Genomic DNA, 27,706 nt, shown 5'->3' with positions numbered 1-27,706 from the left:
TGTTGGCGGGAAATCTTAAATTTTGTATTCATTTAACATTGATCATTTTATATACTCTCTGAGAGTCCTCCTCGTTTCAAAGATATTTCTTGATATTCCATGACCGGGAGTTTGGCCTCGAGGAAGAGTATTCTCAGATAGGTCAGTCGGCAAGCTGCTGAAAGGGGTCACACCATCGTCGGCCACGTTGAATACTCTCTTCAAAGCCTTAAACTGCTAGGAGGATAAAAAATGGAATGTGCTGGGTTTTTAGGGAATCCCAATTCACATCGTCTGTCCCACGGAAAGTGTTAGTTGACATGCTGGGAACAGAAAATGGATCAACTGCCGTTTTCATGCTTGGGAATGGGTTGCGGCAGGGCCGCAGAAGATCAGCCTCTGGAATCATCTAGCCGTTTGTCTGGAACATTAAATGCGACATGCTTGGCTAGAGGACCTGTAGGCAGGATTTGAAATATATGGAAGGCACGTTTACAACCTATGGTATGAGATACAGTCTGCTGGCTGAAAGACAGTAGGGGCAGAGGAGCCTTCTCTCAAAGGTGAAAGAAGAAATGACCAAAGCTGGGTTGAGAAGGAAGCCAAAGGGAACCACAGAGATGTATAACTGTCAACAACATGGATTGGATGTGGAGGGTTTGACAGACGTTTAATTTATTCTTGCGACATCTCACTGTAGGTGTGGACTGTGTTCTGCAAGTTAGTAGAGGTTTTGCAGAGCTATGTCCACACTAGACAAAAAAAGAAAAGAGACTTCATGCAAACATTGGAGGACCGCATACTGGCATTGTCATCGCAATGCCGTAGTCCAGAAACCTGCGGATGTGAGAGCTTGACTGTAAGGAAGGCAGAGCGTGGGAAAAATGGCACTTTTGAAAAGAATTGCTTTTTGAAAAACAAGACAGTGCCTGGGAGTGTAAGAAGATCCAACTGGTCCATCCTCCATGTTTTATTGCCCGTCCGATTCAAGGAGGTAGTGAAATTACAGGCATAGCATCAGGATGGCATGGACTTGAAGGAAATGACGCCGTTGATGTCCAACAGGAAATTCTTTTCTGAATCCGTCCGAGAGTTCTCCATAGATCGTTGAAGACTACAAGTCTTATTTCTGAGTGTAAGACTTTCTGCGGTGTGATTCCACCCTCTTCTATCGTCCTACCAACAAACAGAACCTGCGCCCAGAGGTCGCTAGCAGCCGCAAAGGCATACGCCCTGACAGGCAAAGGGCACCGTCCTCGGGCGCGGACAGAGTGCGAGGGGACCCTAAGGCGTCTGTCCCTCGGCAACAGCGTAGACAACCGCCTCTCAAGGTGATGGGACAGTGGAAGAAGAAAATTTTGAAAAGTGGTGGACAAGGCCGAGGTGTCCCGCTTTCAGAGGTGCGGTGATTCCACCCTCTTCTATCGTTGCTGCCAACAAGCCAGCAAAAAGCACTTCCGTAGCCAGAGAACCTGCGCCCAGAGGTCACTAGCAGCCGCAAAGGCACACGCCCTGACGGGCAAACGCCACCGTCCGCGTGCGCGGCAAGAGTGCGGGGGGACCAAAAGGCGGCCGTCCCGCGGCCACAGCGTCGAGTACACTGCCTTTAAAGGCGATGGGAAAGTGGAAGAAGAAAATTTCGAAAAGAGGTGGACAAGGCCGAGGTGTCCTGCTTTCTGCGGTGCGGTGATTCCACCCTCTTCTATCGTCCCTGCCAACAAGCCAGCAAATTGAAGTTCCCACGCCACAGAACCTGCGCCCAGAGGTCACTAGCAGCCGCAAAGGCACACGCCCTGACGGGCAAACGCCACCGTCCGCGTGCGCGGCCAGAGGGCAAGAACAACCAAAGGCGGCCGTTCCGCAGCAACAGCGTCAATCACAGCCTTTCAGGGTGATGGGACCCAAGGTTTACATTTGGAGTAATTTGTCCAAATTTGAAGGTGTTCCACTCTCTTTGATGATTCGACCCTCTGAGTTATACCAACAAGCCAGCAAAATGCGGTTCGCACTCGACGGAACCTGTGCCCAGAGGTCACTAGCAGCCGCAAAGGCACACGCCCTGACGGGCGAACGCCATCGTCCGCGTGCGCGGCCAGAGGGCAAGAAAAACCAAATGCGGCCGTTCCGCAGTAACAGCGTCAATCACAGCCTTTCAGGGTGATGGGACACAAGGTTTACATTTGGAGTAATTTCTGCAAAATCGAAGGTGTTCCACTGTCTTTGATGATTCGACCCTCTGAGTTATACCAACAAGCCAGTAAGAAGCGGTTCGCACTCGACCTAACCTGCGCCCAGAGGACACTAGCAGCCGCAAAGGCACACGCCCTGACGGGCAAACACCACCGTCCGCGTGCGCGGCCAGAGGGAAAGGGGAACCAAAGGCGGGCGTACCGCGGCCACTGCGTCGACGACACCCGCTCAAGCCGATGGGACAGTGAAAGATGAAACTTTAGAGAAGTGCTGGCCAAAGTCGAGGTGTTGTATTAATCCCCGTGGCAAAACACGTCCTCAAAGGTTCAGATGGACAGATATCTCAGAAAAGTATGAGTCTGGCGTATTCCTTCACCTTAAATGAATACCCGAAGTATCCTCATCAAATATATCACTGCTCTTTCTGTACAGGAACTCTTAGGATCTGGAGAAGACCAAACATTCCTGGCTCATGAGGGAAATAATTTTTGAACAAAAAAAAGAAAAATAGTGAATTGAATGAAATCCGTAATGAACCCTAAGAGGAAGCATATCCTACCTAGGATTTTATGGACTAATTTCTCACACAAAATCCTTCTACCTCTAGAGCGTCAGTATTGCGGGAGAGAAAAAGTTTTGTGACTTCAGACTACAGAGATGGGCCAAAAGTAACTTTATTAAGTTCAACAGGGACAAATGAAAGCAACTTCACTTCGGTAAACATAATGTAAATCCAAGCGACATTTCTTGAGACGCCTAGCGTGCACTGTGTGAGAAAACCGTCTGTGAGTCCTCGTGGACAACAACATAACAATGAGCCTACTATGGTTTGCGGCAGAGCAAATATCCAATGGGCTTTAGGCATGCATTAACAGGGGAATAGCGTCTAGATCCAAGGCAGTCCTGTTCCCCCTCTACTCTGCCGTGGTCAGACCGCACCTGGAATAATATGTCCAACTTTGGGCAACGCAGATAAATGGAGATGCGGGCAAGCTTGAAAGTGTATAGAGGAGTGCGACTAAAATGAAAAAGGGTCTGGAGATCAAGCAGTATGAGTAGAGGCTTTATTAGCTGGTCATCATTGTTTAGCCTGCAGAAGAGAAGGCTGAGAGGAGAAATGTTAGCAATGTACAAATATGTGAGGGGTAGTCATAGGGAGGAGGGAGCAAGCTTATTTTCGGCTGCCCTGAAGACAACAGGACGGAGCAGTGGGTTCCAACAAGTGGAATGGTGATTCCACCTGAACATCAGGAAGAACTTCCTGACTGTGATGGCTGTTCGGGAGTGGAACTGTCTCCCCCGGACTGTGTTGGGGGCTCCTTCTTTTGAAGCTTTTAAGCATAGGCTCGATGGCCATCTGTCAGGAATGCTTTGAATGAAACTTCCTGCGTTTTTGTTGGGGGAGAACTCGATGGCCCATGAGTTCTATTCCAACTCTACTTTTCTATGATTCCATGATTCAATGATTCGGGAAACGGCGGCTTGTGATTGATGAACCCATAAACAAAAGTGGGCAACGGTGAGTGATGATAAAGACGAGAAAGGAAGGAAAAAGAGAGAGGAAAGCATTGTAGGTTAGAGGAGAGAGTTGTTGGACAGAGTCCAAAGGGGCAACCCCCCCCCCCCCCCGGCCACCCACAAAATTAGCCAAAGTTACTCTGAAGAATAGCTGATTAAAGGAGAACTATTGCTCTATGAGCCGTCGGTGTCAAAATCCAAATCTGGGAAATTCAACATGGGAAGGTTGGCCTTCAGGAAAACCAGTTTCTCAACTGTTTGCGGGTCCAGCAAGCTGCGGTGGGGCGTGACTACATCTCCCGCTAGGCTGAAGACCCTTTCGCTCTGCACGCTCGTGGGAGGACAGCTGAGGAACTGCCGGGCTACGTGTGACAGGTCCGGCCACATGTGTTCGCGTGAAGCCCAATAGGCCAATGGATCACAAGATATTATCTCAGGAGGCTCCTCAAAGTACCTGTTGACCGAGCATTCGGCCGAGTCTACCTTTTGAGCAGAAGCCAGCAAAGAGGATTCTTCAGAGCAGGCTAGTATGGCCACCGTCTCCACAAAAAAAACGTTTCCTGGTCGCTGCTGGAGATCCGTATCCCTACGGCAAACCCCTACCGGCTCCCCGGGACTTTCAGTCTCGCCACTAGCGCTAGTGCTGGGGGTGACAGGCATTTCCGGAAGAGGGGCCGCTGTGCCCGTTTCCGCCACCCTGGCAGCAAAGACCTCCCTTACAAGGTTAACTAGTTGGGCCTTCCACACGGTAAAGTCTTTTGGGCAGACGTTGTACTTTAGCTGGGGATCACACAAGGCCGCCAGCATATGGACCTTGCTGGAAAGAAGTGGCTCAAGGCGTTTCCGTACAGCAAAGGACAACCTCCTCACCACCTCCTGTGCTGGCGGTGTCAGCGGTCCAGCCAGGGAGTCCAGTGTTCGACCGGCCCCAAGCCTTTCTATGTGCCTCCTTAGCCTCAAGACCATGGGCACTGCCTGGCTAAGAAGGGCTTTTGAGTCCGAGAGGGTCTCAGTGGCATGTTTGAATGGCTTTAGTATGTCTACTAGCTGGGAGATGGTGTCCCACTCTTGCTTATTTGGAACAAGTTTGCTAACTGGCGCAACCAATGTGAGGGAAATGCCGTGTACCGCCTTCTGCTGCTCGACCATGCGTTCAAGCATTTTAAAGGTTGAATTCCACCGAGTTGAGACGTCCTGGAGCAGCTTGTGCTGCGGGAGGCATTCAAGGCTCTGCCTCTCTCTCAGCTGCCGGGCTGCCTTGATGCTCCTGTGGAAGTAGCCCGCGATCTTTCTACAGCGCTCGATCAGCAGGGAGATGTTTGTGTTGCTGGCTGGCTGCTCTTCCGGGCTCTTTAAACCTTCCTTGACGGTATTGTGAAGCATGTGGGCCATGCAGGACACATTCTGAAACCCGGCACTTTCAACCGCTTTGATCATATTTTTCCCAGCGTCAGTCACCATAAAGCCCCTCCTCATTTCTTCCGGCCTATACTGCATCCACTCCCCCATAATGTTTTCCAGAGAGCTGCAGATGGTCTCTGCCTTGTGATCTCGATCAACTACCTCCAACGCGAGGAGTGCCCAACGATGGGATGTATCCATACTGCCTTCCTTCTCCCACCAATGTGCCGTGAGAGAGAGGTAGGAATGGCCTCCTCCCAAGCTTGACCAAATGTCAGAGGTAAAATGGATGTGTCCTCCCATGGCGCTACGCAACATCTGGGAAATGCGTTCCTTACAGCCCTCGTACAAGCCGGGAATTACTTTTCTGGAAAAGGTGTGATGGGAGGGGATTTTGTATCGGGGGCACAGCCGTTTCATAAGGCGTACGAAGCCTTCTTGTTCAACCAGGCGGAAGGGATGGTGATCAAGGGCAATCATCTCTCCCACAGTTTGGGTTATCTGCTGGGGTGTGAGTAATGTTTCCCCCGTTTTCTTTCTGGGTAATGGAATGGCCCAATCCTCCAAGGTGGACTGTGTCTGCCTTCCACCATCTTCACCATGAGAACTTTGTGTCCTAATGCTGCCACTGGAAGGGCTTGCAGTTCCCCCTCCTACCGATATGGAGGGATGGTGTCGCTTCAAGTGAGAACTCAACCCCGAGGTCGCAAGATGTCTCAGGTCTCTGCCTCTGCTGATATTTGCCCCACAGTGCCTACAAACAGCCAAGGTAGCACTCTGAGAGTGCACATGGAAATGGTCCCAAATATAAGACCTAGGCCTCCCCACAGCCACTGTGGGGACGCCCACTGAGATAGGAGTCGTGGGCACCCTTTCGTCAGCTTGAGAAAGTTTTTGTTTGGATGGTACAACCTCCTCTACCTCCTCCTCACTGTCAGTAGCGGGTGGAGGGGTGGGGTTATCTATATCCTCACTATCCACCACCTGTAGTTCCAGGACGGCTAAACCTGTATGTTCCATTGATCTTCCTGTGGTCTCAGCTCTATAAGACAACTGGCTCGGTGTGGAGGGCTGTGTACTTTCTGCATGCGAACAGCCGGCTTCTTCATCAAGTCCACCCACTCCGATACTTCGGCGTTCCAGACGGATGGGACCCACCCTAAGTTTTTTGGCCCCCCACAGTGTCCTGGCTGTGCCTTTAACACTATCAGGACTTGCTCCCCCAGAGCCGCGTACAGCTGAACGTTTCATGACAGCAGGAGTGTTTTCAGGAGACAGATGGGGGGATGGAAAGGTGTTGTGTAAATGGTGGAAAATATTTCTTGTTTCTTGATTGGCAACGTGTTATGTTTAGGGTATATTAACTGCCGCAAAACCGTCTATTTATTTTTTAGTTATTTTTTTTTTTACAAGGGGATACCTGTACTTTCCAGTTCTACAAAGGAGTATGGGAGGTGCAATTCTTTTTGCCAAAGTTGGCTTTGGATTCACAGAAAGCGACCCTGGAACGGACAAATTGCCTTTTTGTAGCAGTGAAAGGGCAAAAGTGGGTCCCTTGTTTCCCAAGAAGGAGTTTTAGTTCTCCCAAGGACAATGGGAGGTGCAATTCTTTTTGCCAAAGTTGGCTTTGGATTCACAGAACGCGACCCTGGCACGGAGAAATTGCCTTTTTGGAGCAGTGAAAGGGCAAAAGTGGGTCCCTTGTTTCCCAAGAAGGAGTTTTAGTGCTCCCAAGGACAATGGGAGGTGCAATTCTTTTTGCCAAAGTTGGCTTTGGATTCACAGAAAGCGACCCTGGCACGGAGAAATTGCCTTTTTGGAGCAGTGAAAGGGCAAAAGTGGGTCCCTTGTTTCCCAAGAAGGAGTTTTAGTTCTCCCAAGGACAATGGGAGGTGCAATTCTTTTTGCCAAAGTTGGCTTTGGATTCACAGAAAGCGACCCTGGCACGGAGAAATTGCCTTTTTGTAGCAGTGAAAGGGCAAAAGTGGGTCCCTTGTTTCCCAAGAAGGAGTTTTAGTTCTCCCAAGGACAATGGGAGGTGCAATTCTTTTTGCCAAAGGTGGCTTTGGATTCACAGAAAGCGACCCTGGCACGGAGAAATTGCCTTTTTTGAGCAGTGAAAGGGCAAAAGTGGGTCCCTTGTTTCCCAAGAAGGAGTTTTAGTTCTCCCAAGGACAATGGGAGGTGCAATTCTTTTTGCCAAAGTTGGCTTTGGATTCACAGAAAGCGACCCTGGCACGGAGAAATTGCCTTTTTTGAGCAGTGAAAGGGCAAAAGTGGGTCCCTTGTTTCCCAAGAAGGAGTTTTAGTTCTCCCAAGGACAATGGGAAGTGCAATTCTTTTTGCCAAAGTTGGCTTTGGTTTCACAGAAAGCGACCCTGGCACGGAGAAATTGCCTTTTTTGAGCAGTGAAAGGGCAAAAGTGGGTCCCTTGTTTCCCAAGAAGGAGTTTTAGTTCTCCCAAGGACAATGGGAGGTGCAATTCTTTTTGCCAAAGTTGGCTTTGGATTCACAGAAAGCGACCCTGGCACGGAGAAATTGCCTTTTTGGAGCAGTGAAAGGGCAAAAGTGGGTCCCTTGTTTCCCAAGAAGGAGTTTTAGTTCTCCCAAGGACAATGGGAAGTGCAATTCTTTTTGCCAAAGTTGGCTTTGGATTCACAGAAAGCGACCCTGGCACGGAGAAATTGCCTTTTTTGAGCAGTGAAAGGGCAAAAGTGGGTCCCTTGTTTCCCAAGAAGGAGTTTTAGTTCTCCCAAGGACAATGGGAGGTGCAATTCTTTTTGCCAAAGTTGGCTTTGGATTCACAGAAAGCGACCCTGGCACGGAGAAATTGCCTTTTTGGAGCAGTGAAAGGGCAAAAGTGGGTCCCTTGTTTCCCAAGAAGGAGTTTTAGTGCTCCCAAGGACAATGGGAGGTGCAATTCTTTTTGCCAAAGGTAGCTTTGGATTCACAGAAAGCGACCCTGGCACAGAGAAATTGCCTTTTTGGAGCAGTGAAAGGGCAAAAGTGGGTCCCTTGTTTCCCAAGAAGGACTTTTTGTTCTCCCAAGGACCATGGGAGGTGCAATTCTTTTTGCCAACATTGGCTTTGGATTCACAGAAAGCGACCCTGGCACGGAGAAATTGCGTTTTTGTAGCAGTGAAAGGGCAAAAGTGGGTCCCTTGTTTCCCAAGAAGGAGTTTTAGTTCTCCCAAGGACAATGGGAGGTGCAATTCTTTTTGCCAAAGTTGGCTTTGGATTCACAGAAAGCGACCCTGGCACGGAGAAATTGCCTTTTTGGAGCAGTGAAAGGGCAAAAGTGGGTCCCTTGTTTCCCAAGAAGGAGTTTTAGTGCTCCCAAGGACCATGGGAGGTGCAATTCTTTTTGCCAAAGTTGGCTTTGGATTCACAGAAAGCGACCCTGGCACGGACAAATTGCCTTTTTTGAGCAGTGAAAGGGCAAAAGTGGGTCCCTTGTTTCCCAAGAAGGAGTTTTAGTGCTCCCAAGGACCATGGGAGGTGCAATCCTTTTTGCCAAAGGTGGCTTTGGATTCACAGAAAGCGACCCTGGCAGGGACAAATTGCCTTTTTTGAGCAGTGAAAGGGCAAAAGTGGGTCCCTTGTTTCCCAAGAAGGAGTTTTAGTGCTCCCAAGAACAATGGGAGGTGCAATTCTTTTTGCCAAAGTTGGCTTTGGATTCACAGAAAGCGACCCTGGCACGGAGAAATTGCCTTTTTTGAGCAGTGAAAGGGCAAAAGTGGGTCCCTTGTTTCCCAAGAAGGAGTTTTAGTTCTCCCAAGGACAATGGGAGGTGCAATTCTTTTTGCCAAAGGTAGCTTTGGATTCACAGAAAGCGACCCTGGCACAGAGAAATTGCCTTTTTGGAGAAGTGAAAGGGCAAAAGTGGGTCCCTTGTTTCCCAAGAAGGACTTTTTGTTCTCCCAAGGACAATGGGAGGTGCAATTCTTTTTGCCAAAGTTGGCTTTGGATTCACAGAAAGCGACCCTGGCACGGAGAAATTGCGTTTTTGGAGAAGTGAAAGGGCAAAAGTGGGTCCCTTGTTTCCCAAGAAGGAGTTTTAGTTCTCCCAAGGACAATGGGAGGTGCAATTCTTTTTGCCAAAGTTGGCTTTGGATTCACAGAAAGCGACCCTGGCACGGAGAAATTGCCTTTTTTGAGCAGTGAAAGGGCAAAAGTGGGTCCCTTGTTTCCCAAGAAGGAGTTTTAGTTCTCCCAAGGACAATGGGAGGTGCAATTCTTTTTGCCAAAGTTGGCTTTGGATTCACAGAAAGCGACCCTGGCACGGAGAAATTGCCTTTTTGGAGCAGTGAAAGGGCAAAAGTGGGTCCCTTGTTTCCCAAGAAGGAGTTTTAGTTCTCCCAAGGACAATGGGAGGTGCAATTCTTTTTGCCAAAGTTGGCTTTGGATTCACAGAAAGCGACCCTGGCACGGAGAAATTGCCTTTTTTGAGCAGTGAAAGGGCAAAAGTGGGTCCCTTGTTTCCCAAGAAGGAGTTTTAGTGCTCCCAAGGACCATGGGAGGTGCAATTCTTTTTGCCAAAGTTGGCTTTGGATTCACAGAAAGCGACCCTGGCACGGACAAATTGCCTTTTTTGAGCAGTGAAAGGGCAAAAGTGGGTCCCTTGTTTCCCAAGAAGGAGTTTTAGTGCTCCCAAGGACCATGGGAGGTGCAATCCTTTTTGCCAAAGGTGGCTTTGGATTCACAGAAAGCGACCCTGGCAGGGACAAATTGCCTTTTTTGAGCAGTGAAAGGGCAAAAGTGGGTCCCTTGTTTCCCAAGAAGGAGTTTTAGTGCTCCCAAGAACAATGGGAGGTGCAATTCTTTTTGCCAAAGTTGGCTTTGGATTCACAGAAAGCGACCCTGGCACGGAGAAATTGCCTTTTTTGAGCAGTGAAAGGGCAAAAGTGGGTCCCTTGTTTCCCAAGAAGGAGTTTTAGTTCTCCCAAGGACAATGGGAGGTGCAATTCTTTTTGCCAAAGGTGGCTTTGGATTCACAGAAAGCGACCCTGGCACGGAGAAATTGCCTTTTTTGAGCAGTGAAAGGGCAAAAGTGGGTCCCTTGTTTCCCAAGAAGGAGTTTTAGTTCTCCCAAGGACAATGGGAGGTGCAATTCTTTTTGCCAAAGTTGGCTTTGGATTCACAGAAAGCGACCCTGGCACGGAGAAATTGCCTTTTTGGAGCAGTGAAAGGGCAAAAGTGGGTCCCTTGTTTCCCAAGAAGGAGTTTTAGTGCTCCCAAGGACAATGGGAGGTGCAATTCTTTTTGCCAAAGGTGGCTTCGGATTCACAGAAAGCGACCCTGGCACGGAGAAATTGCCTTTTTTGAGCATTGAAAGGGCAAAAGTGGGTCCCTTGTTTCCCAAGAAGGAGTTTTAGTTCTCCCAAGGACAATGGGAGGTGCAATTCTTTTTGCCAAAGTTGGCTTTGGATTCACAGAAAGCGACCCTGGCACGGACAAATTGCCTTTTTTGAGCAGTGAAAGGGCAAAAGTGGGTCCCTTGTTTCCCAAGAAGGAGTTTTAGTGCTCCCAAGGACCATGGGAGGTGCAATCCTTTTTGCCAAAGTTGGCTTTGGATTCACAGAAAGCGACCCTGGCACGGACAAATTGCCTTTTTTGAGCAGTGAAAGGGCAAAAGTGGGTCCCTTGTTTCCCAAGAAGGAGTTTTAGTGCTCCCAAGGACCATGGGAGGTGCAATCCTTTTTGCCAAAGGTGGCTTTGGATTCACAGAAAGCGACCCTGGCAGGGACAAATTGCCTTTTTTGAGCAGTGAAAGGGCAAAAGTGGGTCCCTTGTTTCCCAAGAAGGAGTTTTAGTTCTCCCAAGGACAATGGGAGGTGCAATTCTTTTTGCCAAAGTTGGCTTTGGATTCACAGAAAGCGACCCTGGCACGGAGAAATTGCCTTTTTTGAGCAGTGAAAGGGCAAAAGTGGGTCCCTTGTTTCCCAAGAAGGAGTTTTAGTGCTCCCAAGAACAATGGGAGGTGCAATTCTTTTTGCCAAAGGTGGCTTTGGATTCACAGAAAGCGACCCTGGCACGGAGAAATTGCCTTTTTTGAGCAGTGAAAGGGCAAAAGTGGGTCCCTTGTTTCCCAAGAAGGAGTTTTAGTTCTCCAAAGGACAATGGGAGGTGCAATTCTTTTTGCCAAAGTTGGCTTTTGATTCACAGAAAGCGACCCTGGCAGGGACAAATTGCCTTTTTTGAGCAGTGAAAGGGCAAAAGTGGGTCCCTTGTTTCCCAAGAAGGAGTTTTAGTTCTCCCAAGGACAATGGGAGGTGCAATTCTTTTTGCCAAAGTTGGCTTTGGATTCACAGAAAGCGACCCTGGCACGGAGAAATTGCCTTTTTTGAGCAGTGAAAGGGCAAAAGTGGGTCCCTTGTTTCCCAAGAAGGAGTTTTAGTGCTCCCAAGGACAATGGGAGGTGCAATTCTTTTTGCCAAAGGTGGCTTTGGATTCACAGAAAGCGACCCTGGCACAGAGAAATTGCCTTTTTTGAGCAGTGAAAGGGCAAAAGTGGGTCCCTTGTTTCCCAAGAAGGACTTTTTGTTCTCCCAAGGACCATGGGAGGTGCAATTCTTTTTGCCAAAGTTGGCTTTGGATTCACAGAAAGCGACCCTGGCACGGACAAATTGCCTTTTTGTAGCAGTGAAAGGGCAAAAGTGGGTCCCTTGTTTCCCAAGAAGGAGTTTTAGTTCTCCCAAGGACAATGGGAGGTGCAATTCTTTTTGCCAAAGTTGGCTTTGGATTCACAGAAAGCGACCCTGGCACGGAGAAATTGCCTTTTTTGAGCAGTGAAAGGGCAAAAGTGGGTCCCTTGTTTCCCAAGAAGGAGTTTTAGTTCTCCCAAGGACAATGGGAGGTGCAATTCTTTTTGCCAAAGTTGGCTTTGGATTCACAGAAAGCGACCCTGGCACGGAGAAATTGCCTTTTTTGAGCAGTGAAAGGGCAAAAGTGGGTCCCTTGTTTCCCAAGAAGGAGTTTTAGTTCTCCCAAGGACAATGGGAGGTGCAATTCTTTTTGCCAAAGTTGGCTTTGGATTCACAGAAAGCGACCCTGGCACAGAGAAATTGCCTTTTTTGAGCAGTGAAAGGGCAAAAGTGGGTCCCTTGTTTCCCAAGAAGGAGTTTTAGTTCTCAAAAGGACAATGGGAGGTGCAATTCTTTTTGCCAAAGTTGGCTTTTTATTCACAGAAAGCGACCCTGGCACGGAGAAAACAGCCCTGCATGAGGCAAGGGCCAAATCACCAGGCTCCCTTGTTTCTAAAAACCCTTTAGCGTTTAAAAAAGAAAGAAGAATGCCCACCCCGCCCGCAACAGAAAAAATGGCGCAGCAGAAAAATTGCTGGCCGTGTGGGAAAATTGAAAACCCCAATCTCGTGAGGAAAAAAACACCCACAGGCCCTTTGCAAAAAAATATAAAAGCAACACCCAACAGTTTCCCCACACCTCCCAAACTCACCCACCCAAACTTTTCTCCCGGTCTTCTGTAGCCTTAGCCTAGCTCAGCTCTAGCTCAAAAACAGCCAAGGAGGCTGTGACGCAGCAATGTTTCCTGCCTGCCTGCCTGCCTGCCTGCCCAGAAACTCCCTTCCACCCTCTTCAGAATCCCGGTGCGAATGAGCCACGAGGCTGAGTGCACGCTCTTTTCATTCAGGACGTCCTACCAGCCCCTCCCCCTGGTTTAACGTGCTCTCTGATTGGCCACAAGGTGCAAACAACACGCTAGGTTGCCCCCAGTGCACTTAAACAAGTTTGGGTGATTTGCAAAAGCTTTTTTTAAAAACGAAAAAAAAGGCGCCATAACGGAAAACGGCCAATCGCGGTTCGAAACCGCGATATCCAGACGTGTGGACAACCAATGCCGTATATAGCTTCAAAACAAACGAAAATAACGAATTAATAACGGGTAACGGGGAAAACGAATTATTTGAGCAAGCCTACCATATACCAACATCAACAAGCTTAAACAAAATATCTATTATAATTAGGATTTCATCACACCTTTCTTCAAAAAGCAATTAAAAACTTTCCTATGCACTCAAGCATACGGAGAGGAAAATGGTTAAACTTTGTCCTAAGAAACAAGGAACGGTACATACGGACATGGCTTTTAACTCTTTTTTTTTGTATTGTTTAATGTGTAATTGTCTTTTATTGTTTTATTATGGCCTATTTATATTTTTGAATGCTACAATGTTTTATATGTTGTATTAATTTAGGTATGCACTCTGATGGTGTAAAAGCCGCTCTTCACAATTAGGCTGAGGAAATATTTCTCTCAATATCCCACCTTTGCCAGCATTAAATTAAATTCCCACTAGGACAGGGGGTTATCCTTATTTCATGATCCCAGCCACTGTCAGCAATAAACACATGAGTGTGTGCGTGCACACATATGAGGTGATGTGACGCTGAGGGAAGAGTGAGGGACGAATACTCACTGACTCTATGTAGTGCAGTTGACCACTCAAAGACGCTGTCTTTATTAAAAACAAAGAAATGTTTATTTATAGGTTCTTTAGCACAATAAGCGTAGCTTGTTACAAAGTTGTCTTTCTTCAGTTTCACTTGTATATACAATTGAGTCTCACTTATCCAACGTTCTGGATTATCCAACGCATTTTTGTAGTCAATGTTTTCAATACATTGTGATATTTTGGTGCTAAATTTGTAAATACAGTAATTACTACATAGCATTACTGCATATTGAACTACTTTTTCTGTCAAATTTGTTGTATAACATGATGTTTTGGTGCTTAATTTGTAAAATCATAATCTAATTTGATTTTTAATAGGCTTTTCCTTAATCCCTTCTTATTAGCCAACATATTTGCTTATCCAACGTTCTGCAAACCCGTTTATGTTGGATAAGTGAGACTCTACTGTAATAGATAATATATTTCACTCTTTAACATCAATAATTCAACTGAAACTTTGTCTCTCCAGTTTCTTTTCTCTTCACTCAGCTTTGCCCAGCTGAGAACCAGGACCTAAACCAGTCTTTTATACTTCAATGCAGCAATACGCTTAAACACATATATCTTCCTTCTAGCACACAGGCTGGAAACTAAACTGAACACACAGAAGTCTTTCTTCTAGCTTCCCTCGATAGAACCTGTACACAACACAACTAACTCTTAAAATGTTCCCTCCTTTTTTCCATCAGCTAGCTCCGCCCCTTTCTTACTAGCCTCTCCAAATAGTTACATTTCTACAGAAGCAGCTTCGTTACCATGGTGACTCACAGCCAACCAGAAGAAGCTCACTCCTGTCCACCTTCACCATTTAAACCACATTAAAAAGCATAGATAAAAAATTCCCATTAAAATCAGGTTTTCCGTTACTGATGGCATTGAATGTTTTCCTTTCTATGTTTGTTAGTGTCCCTGAGTCTCCACGGAGAGATGAGGTGAGATATAAATAAATAAGTTTACCCATGCCCGATTGAAAGAAATCCCTGTAATGTGTACCCACTAACCTAACTTCACGCGGTGTTGGGACATCGAAAATACCAAACCCAAAAGCTCTGGATGACCTCTCCTTGTGGCTTCATATAGACATTAAAAACAAGGGACAATACTGATTCATGTGCAATCACAGTTCCCCAACACCATCCTCTCAAAACATTTAGCCAAGAAAGACTAGAACTGCTGCAAGACAATGCCCTCAAGCCCCATATCTGCAGGACAACTTAGAAGAATACTATGGTCAGTGATATCAAATGTCACTGAAAGATCAAGGAGGACCACCTCCTAGTGTAGTTCATCTATTAATCTTTCCTCAATCCAGACTGAAATGGGGTCCAGGTAAGCTTTTCATTCAAGAAAACTTGGCACTGTGATGCCATTACACATTCTAGGACCTTACTTAGAAAGGGGGATTAGAAACTGTGCTGATATTACCTAAGGTGGGTTGCATTTAAGGTTTTTGTCAACAAAGATCATACAACTGTTTCTTTCAGAGAGATTGGAAGATAACATTATTTGCAAGAACTATTAACAATCTCTGGCCCCTTCCACACAGCTGAATAAAATTCCACATTATCTCCTTTGAACTGGAATATATGGCAGTGTGGACTCAGATAACCCAGTTCAAACCAGTTATTGTGGGATTTTCTGCCTTAATATTCTGGGTTATATGGCTGTGTGGAAGGGCCCTCTGCCACCCAATAGGCCAGTACTCTTCTGGCAGTTTTAGTTAGCCAGGATGGCTATGGGTGTAACAGAGAAGCAGCTGGCCTCACCTCTCTAAGAAAGTTGTCAACAACAGGGAAGAATAAAACAGATTGGACAAAGGTCATAAATTTCTTGAGAGAAAGAAGAATGAACTTCATGATAGATCTGTCTTGCATATAAAAACAAACAAATAAGATGGAGGTTAGAATAAATGAAAGAAAATGTCAGAGAAGACGAAAGAAAAGTCTTCGAAGCATAGATGGGAAGTCAAAGCACAAATCCTTTTTTCTTCTTCTCTTTGCCTCTTCTTCACTTTCTCTTCTTTCTCACTATTCTTCACTATCTATTTTGTTCCCCCACTTTCTATGTATCCTCATTCTTAAGAAATAAGTAAAAACTATATTGCAAAAAAAATAAAATAAAATAAAACCCCCAGCATGCTGAAAAAACCTGAAACTCATCCATCAAAAATGGGAAAATCCATGACGCATTGACTCCTCTGATTCTGCCTTTAAGGTCTAAGGACCCTTCCACACAGCCATATAACCCAGAATATCAAGGCAGAAATTCCCTCAATATCTGCTTTAAACTGGGTTATCTGAGTCCACACTGCCATATATTCCAGTTCAAAGCAGATAATGTGGGATTTTATTCAGCTGTGTGGAAGGGGCCAAAGTCAACAAATCCAAGAAATTTTCTCTGCAAAGTATTTACTAGATTTGTCACTGTAGGGATTGCTAAATATATCTGTGTCGTGCAAACCGTAAAAGTAGAACAATGGACATGTGTAAAGACGGCACTTGTATCTCTTTTCCATACACACATGACTTCAGTGGCAGAAGATCTCTGATGATACACATCAATCAAAAAGCATATGATCTTATGCAAGATAATTAGCATTAACACTCACATTTCCCCTTATCTATATGAACATGAATTTAAAGGCATGGCTGGATTAATCTATAATATCAGTATGCAAAGAGATCTTTTAATACTTTTGATACTAACTGAAAGAAATTGTAGCATCAGTTTTGTAGACTAATTTACAGCTCCAAGTGAACTCCTACTCATGAACATTGTTTCATGAGTAGGAGGAATAAGCAGTCCTGCAAATATTACTGAACTGCAAATCTCACAATCCCTCACCATTAGCGATTCTGGCTTGGGCTATGGGAGTTGCAGTCTAGCACCATCTGGAGAGCCACACCATTGTGTTGCCTTGTAGTGGCCCTGATTATCTAACGTGCCTCTTCAGCAGAGCTCCCAATGTCAAAAAGCAGGCCATGCCAAGACATCTCTTTGTAGCCACTTCCTGTAATGGCTCTAATAAATATCTCTAAATGAAATACCATAAGGATCTGTCCTACTCTGGGGGAGTGTTTCCATGAACAGATTTCTCATCTGGCCACTTTGAAAATTACTTGCCAGGTAGGTCAGCTTTACTGAACACAGAAGAAAGATGTAGCCTCAGTGGGATGCCACAAACCCTCAATACTTTACAATGGAAAATATCAAAGCTCACAGCTAGCTCTGCTGCCTTATGACTAGCCTCCCACTGCTATACCTTTCAGTATAACAAGATCAGCAGGAGAGCAGATTATTTGACCACAGCAGCCTTCCACCAGGGGAACAAAATCTTAATCAGTTCAATAAGAGTAGGGCATGGGGCGCGCTGGAAGTGGCAAGCCTACTCTGAGCTTTCGTTAGCAATGAATTAGGGCAAAGAACAGGAAGCCATTTTCCATTATCTCCCAATAAAGCCACTCAGTACAATGCTACTGAAGTAATAAGCAAGAAAGTGAATATGGCTGCATTAGAAATGCAGGAATATTTTTTAAAAAAAATAGTTTCTGCCTCAGAAAGACATACATTGATGAGTTGCTTTCTTATTACACACATAATTCTCCAGAATATATTTAGGACGTATCTGTAGTGGAAATTGGTTGCTATCTCAGCTCTGAAGGAAAGTGGGATCATTATGACAGAATGATTTCAAATTACTTCAGGGAGGTGCCACCAAGAACGAGTCTGTCTCATTAAGCCTGTTTCAGAAACCTTGTATCCATTGCCATTATCACCATCAGTGTTACCTCTCACAAAGCTGTTTTTAATGCCCTAAGGGGCTTTGTGATGGTGACAAATCATATAGCCAAAGTATGCTGAGCTGTGGTGATGACACTAAAGTCCATCAACTCAGCTCCATGATTTCACCACATTTTCACATAGCTTTGACCTGGGCACATCTGATTAAAGATGAGAATGTACTCTGTTCACCTAATTTCCACACTTATCATTGAAAGACCCCTCTGGTACATGCAGAATTGGATACACAACCAATGGTCTATACATATGTGCATATTTAAAACTAGAGAGAAAAGGGTGGGGTGTAAGTAAAGATGCTAATAATAATAAGGGTTACATTCTTCATCTGGCTGTAGTTGTTATAACCACTGGTTTCAACAGTGAATTGATGACAGGAAAATTGAGTTTGAGACAACTCCAGCAAACATGTGGCATAGGGTGTCTTTACATAACTACTCAGAAGGAAGTCCCATTGAAATAAGCATAGCTGATCACTATAGGGTTGGAAACATGCATTTCTCCAGGTGTTGGACTGCTACTCTGAATCCACAACTCTTGACTATGTCTGTTAAGGCTGTTGGGACTTGCAGTCTAAAGACAACTGGAAAGCCACATCTATACTAGAACAATGGAGCAATGGATATAGCTGGACATGGAAATAATGTGGCCCTCCAGAAGTAGTTAGGTTGCAATTTTCAGCAGGCCCTAGTCAGCATATGTAATGATGAATACTGACAGTTACAGTCCAACATCCGGAGGACAATGTTACTTCTAATTCTAGAGCAGTGGTTCCCAGCCTTTGGGCCTCCAGGTGTTTTGGACTTCAACTCCCAGAAATCCCAGACAGCTTACCAGCTGTTAGGAACTGTGGGAGCTGAAGTCCAAAACACCTGGAGGCCCAAATGTTGGGAACCACTGCTCTAGAGTATACAATGAGTTCTTGGTACCTGCTGGGCTTGAATTTAGGGCCCTCCTGTGGATCCCAAAATTAATCCATGCTCAAGTCCTCCTCCTCCTCCTATTATTATTATTATTATTATTATTATTATTATTATTATTATTATTATTATTTATACCCTGCTTTATTTCCCCAAAGAGGACTCAAAGTGGCTTGACAGAAAAGCATTGGTATTCAATACTAATATACAATACTAATATACAAGTGTACAAACATTAAAACAAAATTAAACACAAACAGCACTAAAAAAATTCAGTTAAAATCCATTCTGGCTTCCCTGGGTGGGGAATTCCAGACTTGAGGGGCAGCCACCGAGAAAGAAATCCTGCTCTCTAATTCCCGCCAACCAAAGCTTGAGACGGAGGTGGGACTGAGAGAAGGGCCTCCCCTGAAGATCCCGGGGCCCGGGCAGGTTCGTACAAGGGGATGCGGTTGGCCAAATATCCTGGACCTGTACTTTCTAGGGCCTTAAATGTCATAACCAGGACTTTGAATTGTGCCCGGAAACAGACTGGCAGTCAATGGAGCTGCTGCAACAGGGGGGTTTTCTGCTTCCTGTAACCCACCTCAGTGATCAACCTGGTTACAGCTCATTGGATCAGCTGAGGATTCCAAACACTCTTCAGAGGGAGCCTAACGTAGAGCGTGTTGCAGTAATCCAGATGGGATGTAACTAAGGTATGTACCATTGTGGCCAGATCTGATCTCTCAAGGAATGGGCACAGTTGACGCACAAGTTTTAATTATGTAAAGGCCCTCCTGGATCAGCGCTTAGTCCAGGAAGATCCCCAAACTGTGGACTTGTGTCTTCAGGGGGAGTGTAACCCCATCCAGCACAGGCTGAATCCCTATTCCCTGGTCTGCCTTCTGACTTGCCTGGATTGTTTCAGTTGGTTTGCCCTCATCCAGTCCATTACTTATGGCAGGCACTGGTTTAGAGTCAGGACAGCTTCCTTGGTGTTAGGTGGAAAGGAGTAGTAGAGTTGGATGTCATCTGCATATAGGTGACACCGAACTCTAGAACTCCGGATAACCTCTACCAGCAGTTGCATGTATATGTTGAATAGCATGGGGGACAAAATGGAATCCTGAGGAACCCGACAGGACAAGGGCTGGGGGTTCGAACAGGAGTTCCCCAACACCACCTTCTGGGTACAGCCCTCCAAGGACTAAAGCCACTGCAAGACAGTGCCTATCTATCCCATCCTAGCGAGACAACCCAGAAGGATACCATGGTCAATGGTGTCAAAAGCCGCTGAGAGGTCCAGGAGAACCAACAGACACACTCCCCCTGGTCATCCACCAAAGCAACCAAAGCTGTCTCTGTTACATAGCCAGGCCTGAAACCAGACTGACACGGATCTAGATATACAATGTCATAGTAAAATGGTGTTCATATTTAAAATGAAAAAATCGAATATTGCTCTTTGGAATGATTCCTCTTATTTAGCGCTGTGATTGGTTGAATCTATGGATGCTGTATCTGTGGATACAGAAGGCTGACAACCCCTCCCTGAATTCACTGAAGAAAACAGCTTATCAATGGAAATAAAATAATTACAACAATGTTTATATGATTTTTGCTGTTAGGAATACTCTCCCCGCCCACTACCACACACATGAAGTTAACTAAAAACCTTCCTTAATAGTAGAGAATCAAACAAAACACAAATATTTGAAGTAGCTCAATGAGCTGTTACTTTCACTTCTAGATTTTCTCTTTAAAAGAGAGACTCATCATTTAATGCAGTTTGAAGCTAGCTTTAAATTGTGTCAGCCAGACAACAAACTCCCACAAAAAGTATGCAGATTAATGCCCCCTTAATGAGCATCTGTGCTCTGTGATTTGTGTACTTGCATCCTGGCCTCAAACTAGCTTCAGGATTTCCTATGTAATCATCTGTATAGCGAAATCACTTTCTTTTTTAAAAAAAGAAAATTTATAAGGAAGTATTATGACTCAGCTCCACAAATAGTTTTTCTGCAGCAAAATGTTTTTGCCACAGTTCTGAGAAGAACAATGCTCCAACCCTTCTTCAGGCAATTTGGAGATGTCTATATAGAAAAAAAAGTCTCTTAGAACTGAAGAAATATAGTAAATCTGACTATTGACTGGGCAAATATTGTAAGTTTTTCTCTGCCTAACAAACTTATGAGGACTTCAGATACCATATACTCATATATAAGTTAATCTTATGTATATGTCAATGACAGGGTTTGGGGGTCAAAATTATGGATTTTGATATGACCTGTAGGTAAGTTGAGAGTTGTTCTGTGGAGAGGAGAAAGAACTAACAATGCCTCAAGGATTTTCCTGCCCTGACATTCAAAAAGGCCAGAAGTGACACCATGTTGGTGAAAATAGAGGGGGTTGTGCTTTTTTAAGGTTCTCCTGGGATTGATAAAGCTCTTGCCTTTTGCCATTTCATTCACAGAAGGGGATGGTTCCTTCATTTCTTGTAAGATTTAGGATACAGTACTTACAGTGACCTGTGAAGAAGTCAACGCAGGTTTTTGGGGTTGGATTTTTGAACGAACATTCCTAGACTTATACATTAGTCTACATGAATCCCAACCAAGTCAAATACACAAAGCAGGCTGAATGTATTGTCCAAGGCTTTCATGCCTAGAATCTCCTGCTGTTAGTGAAGGTGAAGGCCACTTTCCAGAGAGGGGCCCAGAGAAGTCTTTCTCTAGGGAAGCGAGTTCAGAGGATGAAATTCCAGGTGGAGAGGCTAATGAACTGATAGATAGGAGACTTAGTTTTCATAAACTTCACAGACTTGGCAAAGGTCACAGCGCTTGTTAGAGAAAAAGCAATTATCAGGTATTCAGGGAAGACAGCATGATTTCATGGCTATATTAAAAACACTAGAGGGATTTTCTAGCAGTCTGGTCAACGTTGGGAGCTTGATGCAACATTTTTTGCCAAGTCCTAGTTATGCCTGCCAAGGGAATTCTAGTTTCATGTATTTGTTCGTTCATGTTTCCTGCTTCCAAGCTTGAGTGATTATTCCTGGATTTTTATATTAGATTTCGTGCTGCCTTCTGTATCCTGGTTCTTTTACATTCCTGTGCTAGATACCCTGTTGTTTTGGGTTTTTGAAACTACTTTTGTACCTTGAAGCTTATGAACTATTTCAGACAGTTAGACTTTGATGCTTTTACTATTTTTGCTGAATTGCTTTTTATATAATCTTCAATGAACTGATTTTTTTTTTCGTGTCAGGAGCAACTTGAGTTGCTTCTGGAGTGAGAGAATTGGCCGTCTGCAAGGACGTTGCCCAGGAGACGCCCAAATGTTTTTTGATGTTTTTACCATCCTTGTGGGAGGTTTCTCTCATGTCCCTGCTGAAATGATGTGTTGATTTAACTTGGACTGGAGTGTGGTGGTTAAGTACAGAAGTGCTTCCTGCCATGGAGTACAACAAGTCCTCTGAAGATGCCAGCCACAGATGCAGGGGAAATGCCAGGAGAAAATGCTGCTAGAACACAGCCATACAGACCCAAAACCACACAACACTCCAAAGCAGGCTGAGTTTGCAGAAGTGTTTCTCCTCAAATTGCCTTTCTCAATGAAAGATCCCTAACTCACCCTTACCTGGGCCAGGTCCACCTGGAGGTAGAGTGCAGAGAAGCAAGGCTAGGTGGGAGGCCGTTCACTTGAGGTGGTGCAGTGTGGCCATGGCCAGACCCTCTTCCCCAGGCTGCCTTTGGGCTGCTCCCAAGTTGTGGCAGGAGGAGGTGAAGCGGTAGCGGGCGCTGCGCTGGCTGCGGAGGTCCTCCTGGTAGTTGCGGGTGAGCAAAGTGTAGAGGAAGGGGTTGATGCAGCTATTGCTGTAGGTGAGGCAGGTGACCAGGTAGTGGATGGCCTTCCGGGTGGGGCGGGCCAGGCTCGGCGGCCCATGGTAGAGGGGCACAAGCTGCCAGAGCCAGAAGGGCAAGAAGCAGGCCCAGAAGAGAAGCACGATGCTGAGGAGCAAGAGCAGGACCTTGCGGCGTGGGGAGCGGCGGGGCTCCTGCTTGCGCGGGGGGCGCCTCAGCGAGGCCAGGTAGGCCAGGGCCAGGCGGGTGTAGAGGGCTCCGATGGCCAGCCCGGGCCCCACGATGCTGGTGCCGAAGAGCAGGCTGAGGTAGAGCCGGTAAGCGCGGGGGCTCCAGGTGGGGGCGCAGAGGCGCTTCCCGTCGGGGCTCCGGCCCAGGCTCACCATCAGCATCATGGGCAGCGCCAGGAGCAGCGAGAGGGCCCAGGCGCCAATGGCCAGCGCCCCCTGGGCCCTTGGGGCCCCCGCGCACCCCCGGGCGGCCAGGGGCCTGGCCACGGCGCGGTACCTCTGGGCGCACATGAGGGTGAGGGTGAAGATGCTGGCGTGCATGGTGAGCAGGTCCAGGCTGAGCAGGAGGCGGCAGCCCAGCGCCCCGAAGGGCCAGTCGCGCGCCAGCGAGGTGCCCACGATGAAGGGGATGGAGCCCAGGTAGAGCAGGTCGGCCAGCGCCAGGCTGGCGATTGAGGGCGCCAAGGGGGCCCCGCGGGAGGAAGCCGAGGAGAAGGCGGACGGGCAGCAGCAGCAGCGCCGGCCCGAGCGCCACAGCAGCGCCAAGGTGTACGCGTTGCCCGAGACGCCGGCCACGTAGAGCAGCGACAGCACCAAGCCGAAAGCCCACGCCAAGGTCGCCTCCGCCGCCGAATCCTCCTCCTCCTCGGAGGTCCCGTTGGCGCTCGCTTTGGCGCTCAGGTTGCGCTCCATGCCCGGCGCACACTCCCGTCCAGCCAATCGCGGGCGCGCGCGCGCTCGGTCCTACTTCCAGAGCACCTGCACGCGGGCTCCAAAGGGGCGCAAAGGGCTTCCAAGTGGCGGCGGGGAGAGCAGCTCAGCCAATCGCAGGCGGGCTTCCCGCACGAGGCGCGCGCGCGGTCTTTCTCCCATTCCCAGGGCACCGGAAGACCAGGAGCCTCGTGGAGGCAGCAGAGAAGAGTGAGGAGAGAGGGTTCGACTTTGGGGAAGCGTCCTGGGACTCACTCGCTGCCTCCTCCCTCCCTTGGAACCCCGTGGAAGGGAAGGCACTTCTTCTCAGTTCGGCGTGAGCACAGGGCGCTAGCAAGTCTGAAGAGGGTGTCATCCAAAGCACGCTTCCTCGGAAGCACAAGCGGAGGAGGAGGAGGAGTGGCACTCTCTCCCCTTCTCTTCGCTGCATCTATTAATTTTCAACTTTACACGGTTGTCCATAGCATGCCCCCCTTGCCTCATCCAGCTACATAAAACAAGACTAATACTCCTTAAGTCTTCTCTTTCTGAAATGCTTGGCGCCAGAAGCGTTTCCGATATCGAATTTATTTGAATTGGGGGAAGTCATGAAAGTGCATACTCTGTGGCATTAGGGCATGTTGGCACCACTTTAAACTTAGATCAATGCTGCGGAATGCTGGGAGTTCTAGTTTGGTGAGGCACCAGCACTCTTTGGCAGAGAAGGGTAAGGACCAAGGAAAGGTAAAGTGTCAATCTACAAGGGATTTATTTATTTTATTTATTTCATTCCCTTTGACCCCACCTTTCTCACCCCACAGGGGACTCAAGGCAGCTTACAAACCCTGGCAAAAAATCAATGCCACATATAGTCATAACAGTAAAAACGTTACTATCAAAACTAGAAAACAATTAAAACACACAAAACAATAAAACAGATTGAAAAACATATAAAGTGCTGATCCTTGATTCTATACTTATTTGCACCCTGAGATCCTTTGGATATGGGACCCAAGTCTAGACACAAAGTCCATTTGCTTCATATACACTTTGCTTCATGGTAATTTCAGACACAATGTTTTGGGCATGAAGTTTGTGTAGACTGAGCCATCAGAAAGCAAAGATCGGTGTGGCAACCTCAGACGCCCAGATGGAAGTATTTTGGTTTTCCAGAAAAGGGAGAGTCAATCTGCATTTAGAAAACTTACTATCACTGAAGCACTTCTGTGAACTGCACACATTTGCCCTTAAACAGACTTGGGGGGTGGGGTGGGGAAACGCTGCAACATCAGAGTTGTTCCGTCTTTAATCCATCATGTGAGTGCACATGTACTGTCCATTCACTATCACCCATAGAATGGGAAGGCTCAGTCCTCTGCCCTTGCCTTTAAGGTATCAAGATGGAGCAAGGATGAAAGCTTCTTGGTACCCCCTGCAGTCTTTACTGTGATTTCTGTTTCCTAGTTGTTAGCTAAGCAGAAAACAACAATTTCAGATGCCAGCAAAGACCGTTTGTTTCACTGCAGTCTGGGGTATGAGTTGTGGATTCCCAATAATGTGGTCAAAGTTCTTGGAGCTCATGTCTCCATTGTGACAATTCAAGGAGGGGCCATTAACAAACCTCGGCCAGTGAACTCTGGTCCTTGTGGCCCCTTCCATTTCTATGCTTCTGGGATCATGCAGCTTTCCAGCTGTTGTGGATTGCAATACAGTTAATTGGGAGGAATGCTGGCAATTGCAGTTCAACAACTTCTGAATGGTCAGTTTCCACCCTGTTTGACGATATGTAGCCAAGAGAAAGGGATGTTTCTATGCATTCTGGATCAAGACAGACATCCTTAAGTTTGGATTGCTGTGAGTCTTCCAAACTATGGCCATGTTCCAGAAGCATTCTCTCCTGACATTTCACCCACATCTGTGGCAGGCATCCTCAGAGGTTGTGAGGTCTGTTGGAAACTAGGCAAGGGGGGTTTATATATCTGTGTGAAAAGTCCAGGTTGGGAGAAAGAACTCTTGTCTGTTTGAGGCAAGTTTTTTCTTTTCTCGTGTCAGGAGCGACTTGAGGCAAGTGTGAATGTTGCAATTGACCGGCTTGATTAGCATTTAATGGCCTTGCAGATCCAAAGCCTGGCTGCTTCTTGCCTGAGGGAATCCTTTGTTGGGAGGTGTTCACTCCCTCAACAAAGGATTCCCTTAGTCAAGAAGCTGCCAGGCTTTGAATCTGCAAGTCCATTACATTCTAATCAAGCTGGGCAAAACGTCAGGAGAGAATGCTTCAGGAACATGGCCATACAGCCAGAAAACTCACAGCAATCCAGTGATTCTGGCCATGAAAGCCTTCGACAACATATACTTAAGTTTCATTAATTGCCACTATTTGAACTCTTTTTCAACCCCTCAATTTTTTTTATTAACAGGCCTGTCATTTTATGATAAAAGTCTCATAAATATGAAATTCAATTGACTGACTTGCACATATTTGCATCTGAATTTCCGAACCCAAATAAACAAACAAACAAGTTCTTTTAGCATACATCACAGTCAATTAAACTTGTTGTCCTTGCAATGTGAGGTTTGTTAATGACTTCTCCTGTTCTGAGATGGGGGGCCACCACCTCTTGTTATTGTGACAGTTGCATTAAAAGCAGTTAGCAAATAGCACCAATTCTCTACTGATCAATTAATTCAGGACACACTTTTAGTCAATCAATGAAGATTGAGATCAATTAATCTGAGTGGTTGCAAGCTCACTGAATCAGTTATTGAGAGAGAAACAGAAGAAGAGAAATTTAGCCCATACTGAGACAGAATTTGAAAGGCGATGAGCCAGTCTGAAAGGCAGTTTCAAAGATGACTTCTGATGGTCACTTAATGCAAGATCAAGTGCTGTTTTGTATGCACTCACGAGGCATCATCAAACTTTAAATATGCCACAGATAGAAGTGCTTCTTAGTGGAGTAAGTTCACACATTGGGGTGCAGGGGTAGATATGTTATGACACTGAGGTTGACTATGGCACCACTCAAAACTGTTTTGTAGCCCTTGGCCCCTCTGAATTAGCCTTTCCTGGTCAAAGCAAAATACATGTACAAAAGGAAGGGCAATAATTGCCTCATCTAGAAGCCTCCAGTAGTTGGTCAACATTTTACAAACTTTTTTTCTAAATTAGAAATGAACTTCTGACTACTTTAACTTTGAGTACTTTTTTCATCTTTGCTCAGTATTTCAGACATAATCCTTATTTGTAATTTGTTTTCTTTCCCCTTTGATTTAGTCCACAAATTTGTCTCTAGGTTTTCATAAATTGTGTGCATTAAGACTTAGTTGTACTGGTTTCTTCCTCTCGATTCTCTGTCCATACCATACTAATTCTCTGTCCATGCTAAAACTGCACAGTGAGACAGGAAAGACATTTTTAATTTGTAGATTCTCACTTGGTGAGAGATTTAACATTTACTTGTTTGGAGTGAGTCCCACCCCCTGCAAAGTTATAGTTTATTTGAATACATGGGTTTTTAAAAATGACAGATGTGTTTTTATCTTTCTTAATTTTATTCAGTTAATTTCCTGGAGCTAAAAGCATCATGAGGTATTTTACCCTTCTAACCACATTTTATCTTTTTGAAAACTCTTTGAAGTAGGTTCAGTTGAAAGGCTTTTTTATCATGTCAGAAGTGAATTGAGGCAAGCCACTTCTAGTGTGAGAGAATTGGCTGCATTGCCCAGGGGATGCCCGGATATGTTACCATCCTGCGGGGGCTTCTCTCATGTCCCCGCATGAGCTAGGGCTGACAAACGGGAGCTCACCCCATCTCGCGAATTCAAACCACTCACTTTCAAGTCAGCAGTTCAGCCGGCACAAGGGTTTAACCCATTGCGCCACTGCGGCTCAAGTCAGGTGAAAGGCTACGGCTAACCGAAAACAGCCACACGAGGAAGCTGGGATTTGAACTGATCTATAATGTCTACTGGGCAGAGAGAGAGGGTGTAGGCACAGAGCTTTGGATCTGATTTTACAATAATGCATTTTATTTGTCAAAGCTGCCATGCACATTCATACACACACATATAAATCTTAAATTTATTGTTTTCTTTTTTAAAAGACCTTTCTAACTTCATTATATAAATTCCAAGATTCTTCTGCTCAAATTAGTAGTTTTGTGTGTTTTTCTTCAATAATAACTTATCGATAATTGACTATAGATTCACAGAAGAAGGCAATGGTAAACTGCTCCTAAAACCATCTATCTTGAAAACCCTAGGATGAGACAGTTCAAAATAAAACAAGAGAAAGTCTTGTTGGAAGGTTAGAAGGTTCCAGGTTGGAAGGCAACCAACAAACTATTGGAGAAGAGCAGTGGGCACGTGCAATTAATACACTGGCTAATGCAATTAGACTCAAACCAAAAGAAAGTTCAGTTGTTCATAAATGAAAGGAAACTTCGAAGCTACACATCACACATTAGACCAGTGGTTCTCAACCTGTGGGTCCCCAGGTGTTTTGGCCTAGAACTCCCAGAAATACCAGCCAGTTTACCATCTGTTAGGATTTCTGGGAGTTGAAGGCCAAAACATCTGGGGATCCACAGGTTGAGAACCACTGCATTAGAGGAAGCATGAACCAAGGGAAACTAGATGTAGTAAAACAAGAAATCGAACCTA

General features: G+C 46.0%; 1 protein-coding gene across 1 annotated transcript; it reads right to left on the bottom strand.

The window, feature by feature from the left end:
- Positions 1-14,584: 14,584 nt before the first annotated feature.
- Positions 14,585-23,426, bottom strand: LOC100558396 (urotensin-2 receptor-like). The gene has a single exon (XM_062970664.1). The coding sequence runs from the start codon at positions 23,045-23,047 to the stop codon at positions 21,959-21,961; it is 1,089 nt and encodes a 362-aa protein (XP_062826734.1). The 5' UTR covers positions 23,048-23,426; the 3' UTR covers positions 14,585-21,958.
- Between the last annotated feature and the right edge of the window lie 4,280 nt (positions 23,427-27,706).

The sequence above is a fragment of the Anolis carolinensis genome, chromosome 2 (genome assembly GCF_035594765.1).
Source record: "Anolis carolinensis isolate JA03-04 chromosome 2, rAnoCar3.1.pri, whole genome shotgun sequence".
Taxonomy (NCBI): Eukaryota; Metazoa; Chordata; class Lepidosauria; order Squamata; family Dactyloidae; genus Anolis; species Anolis carolinensis.
Note: the sequence above shows the minus strand (reverse complement) of the source record. Positions and strands in the feature narration are given on the sequence as shown.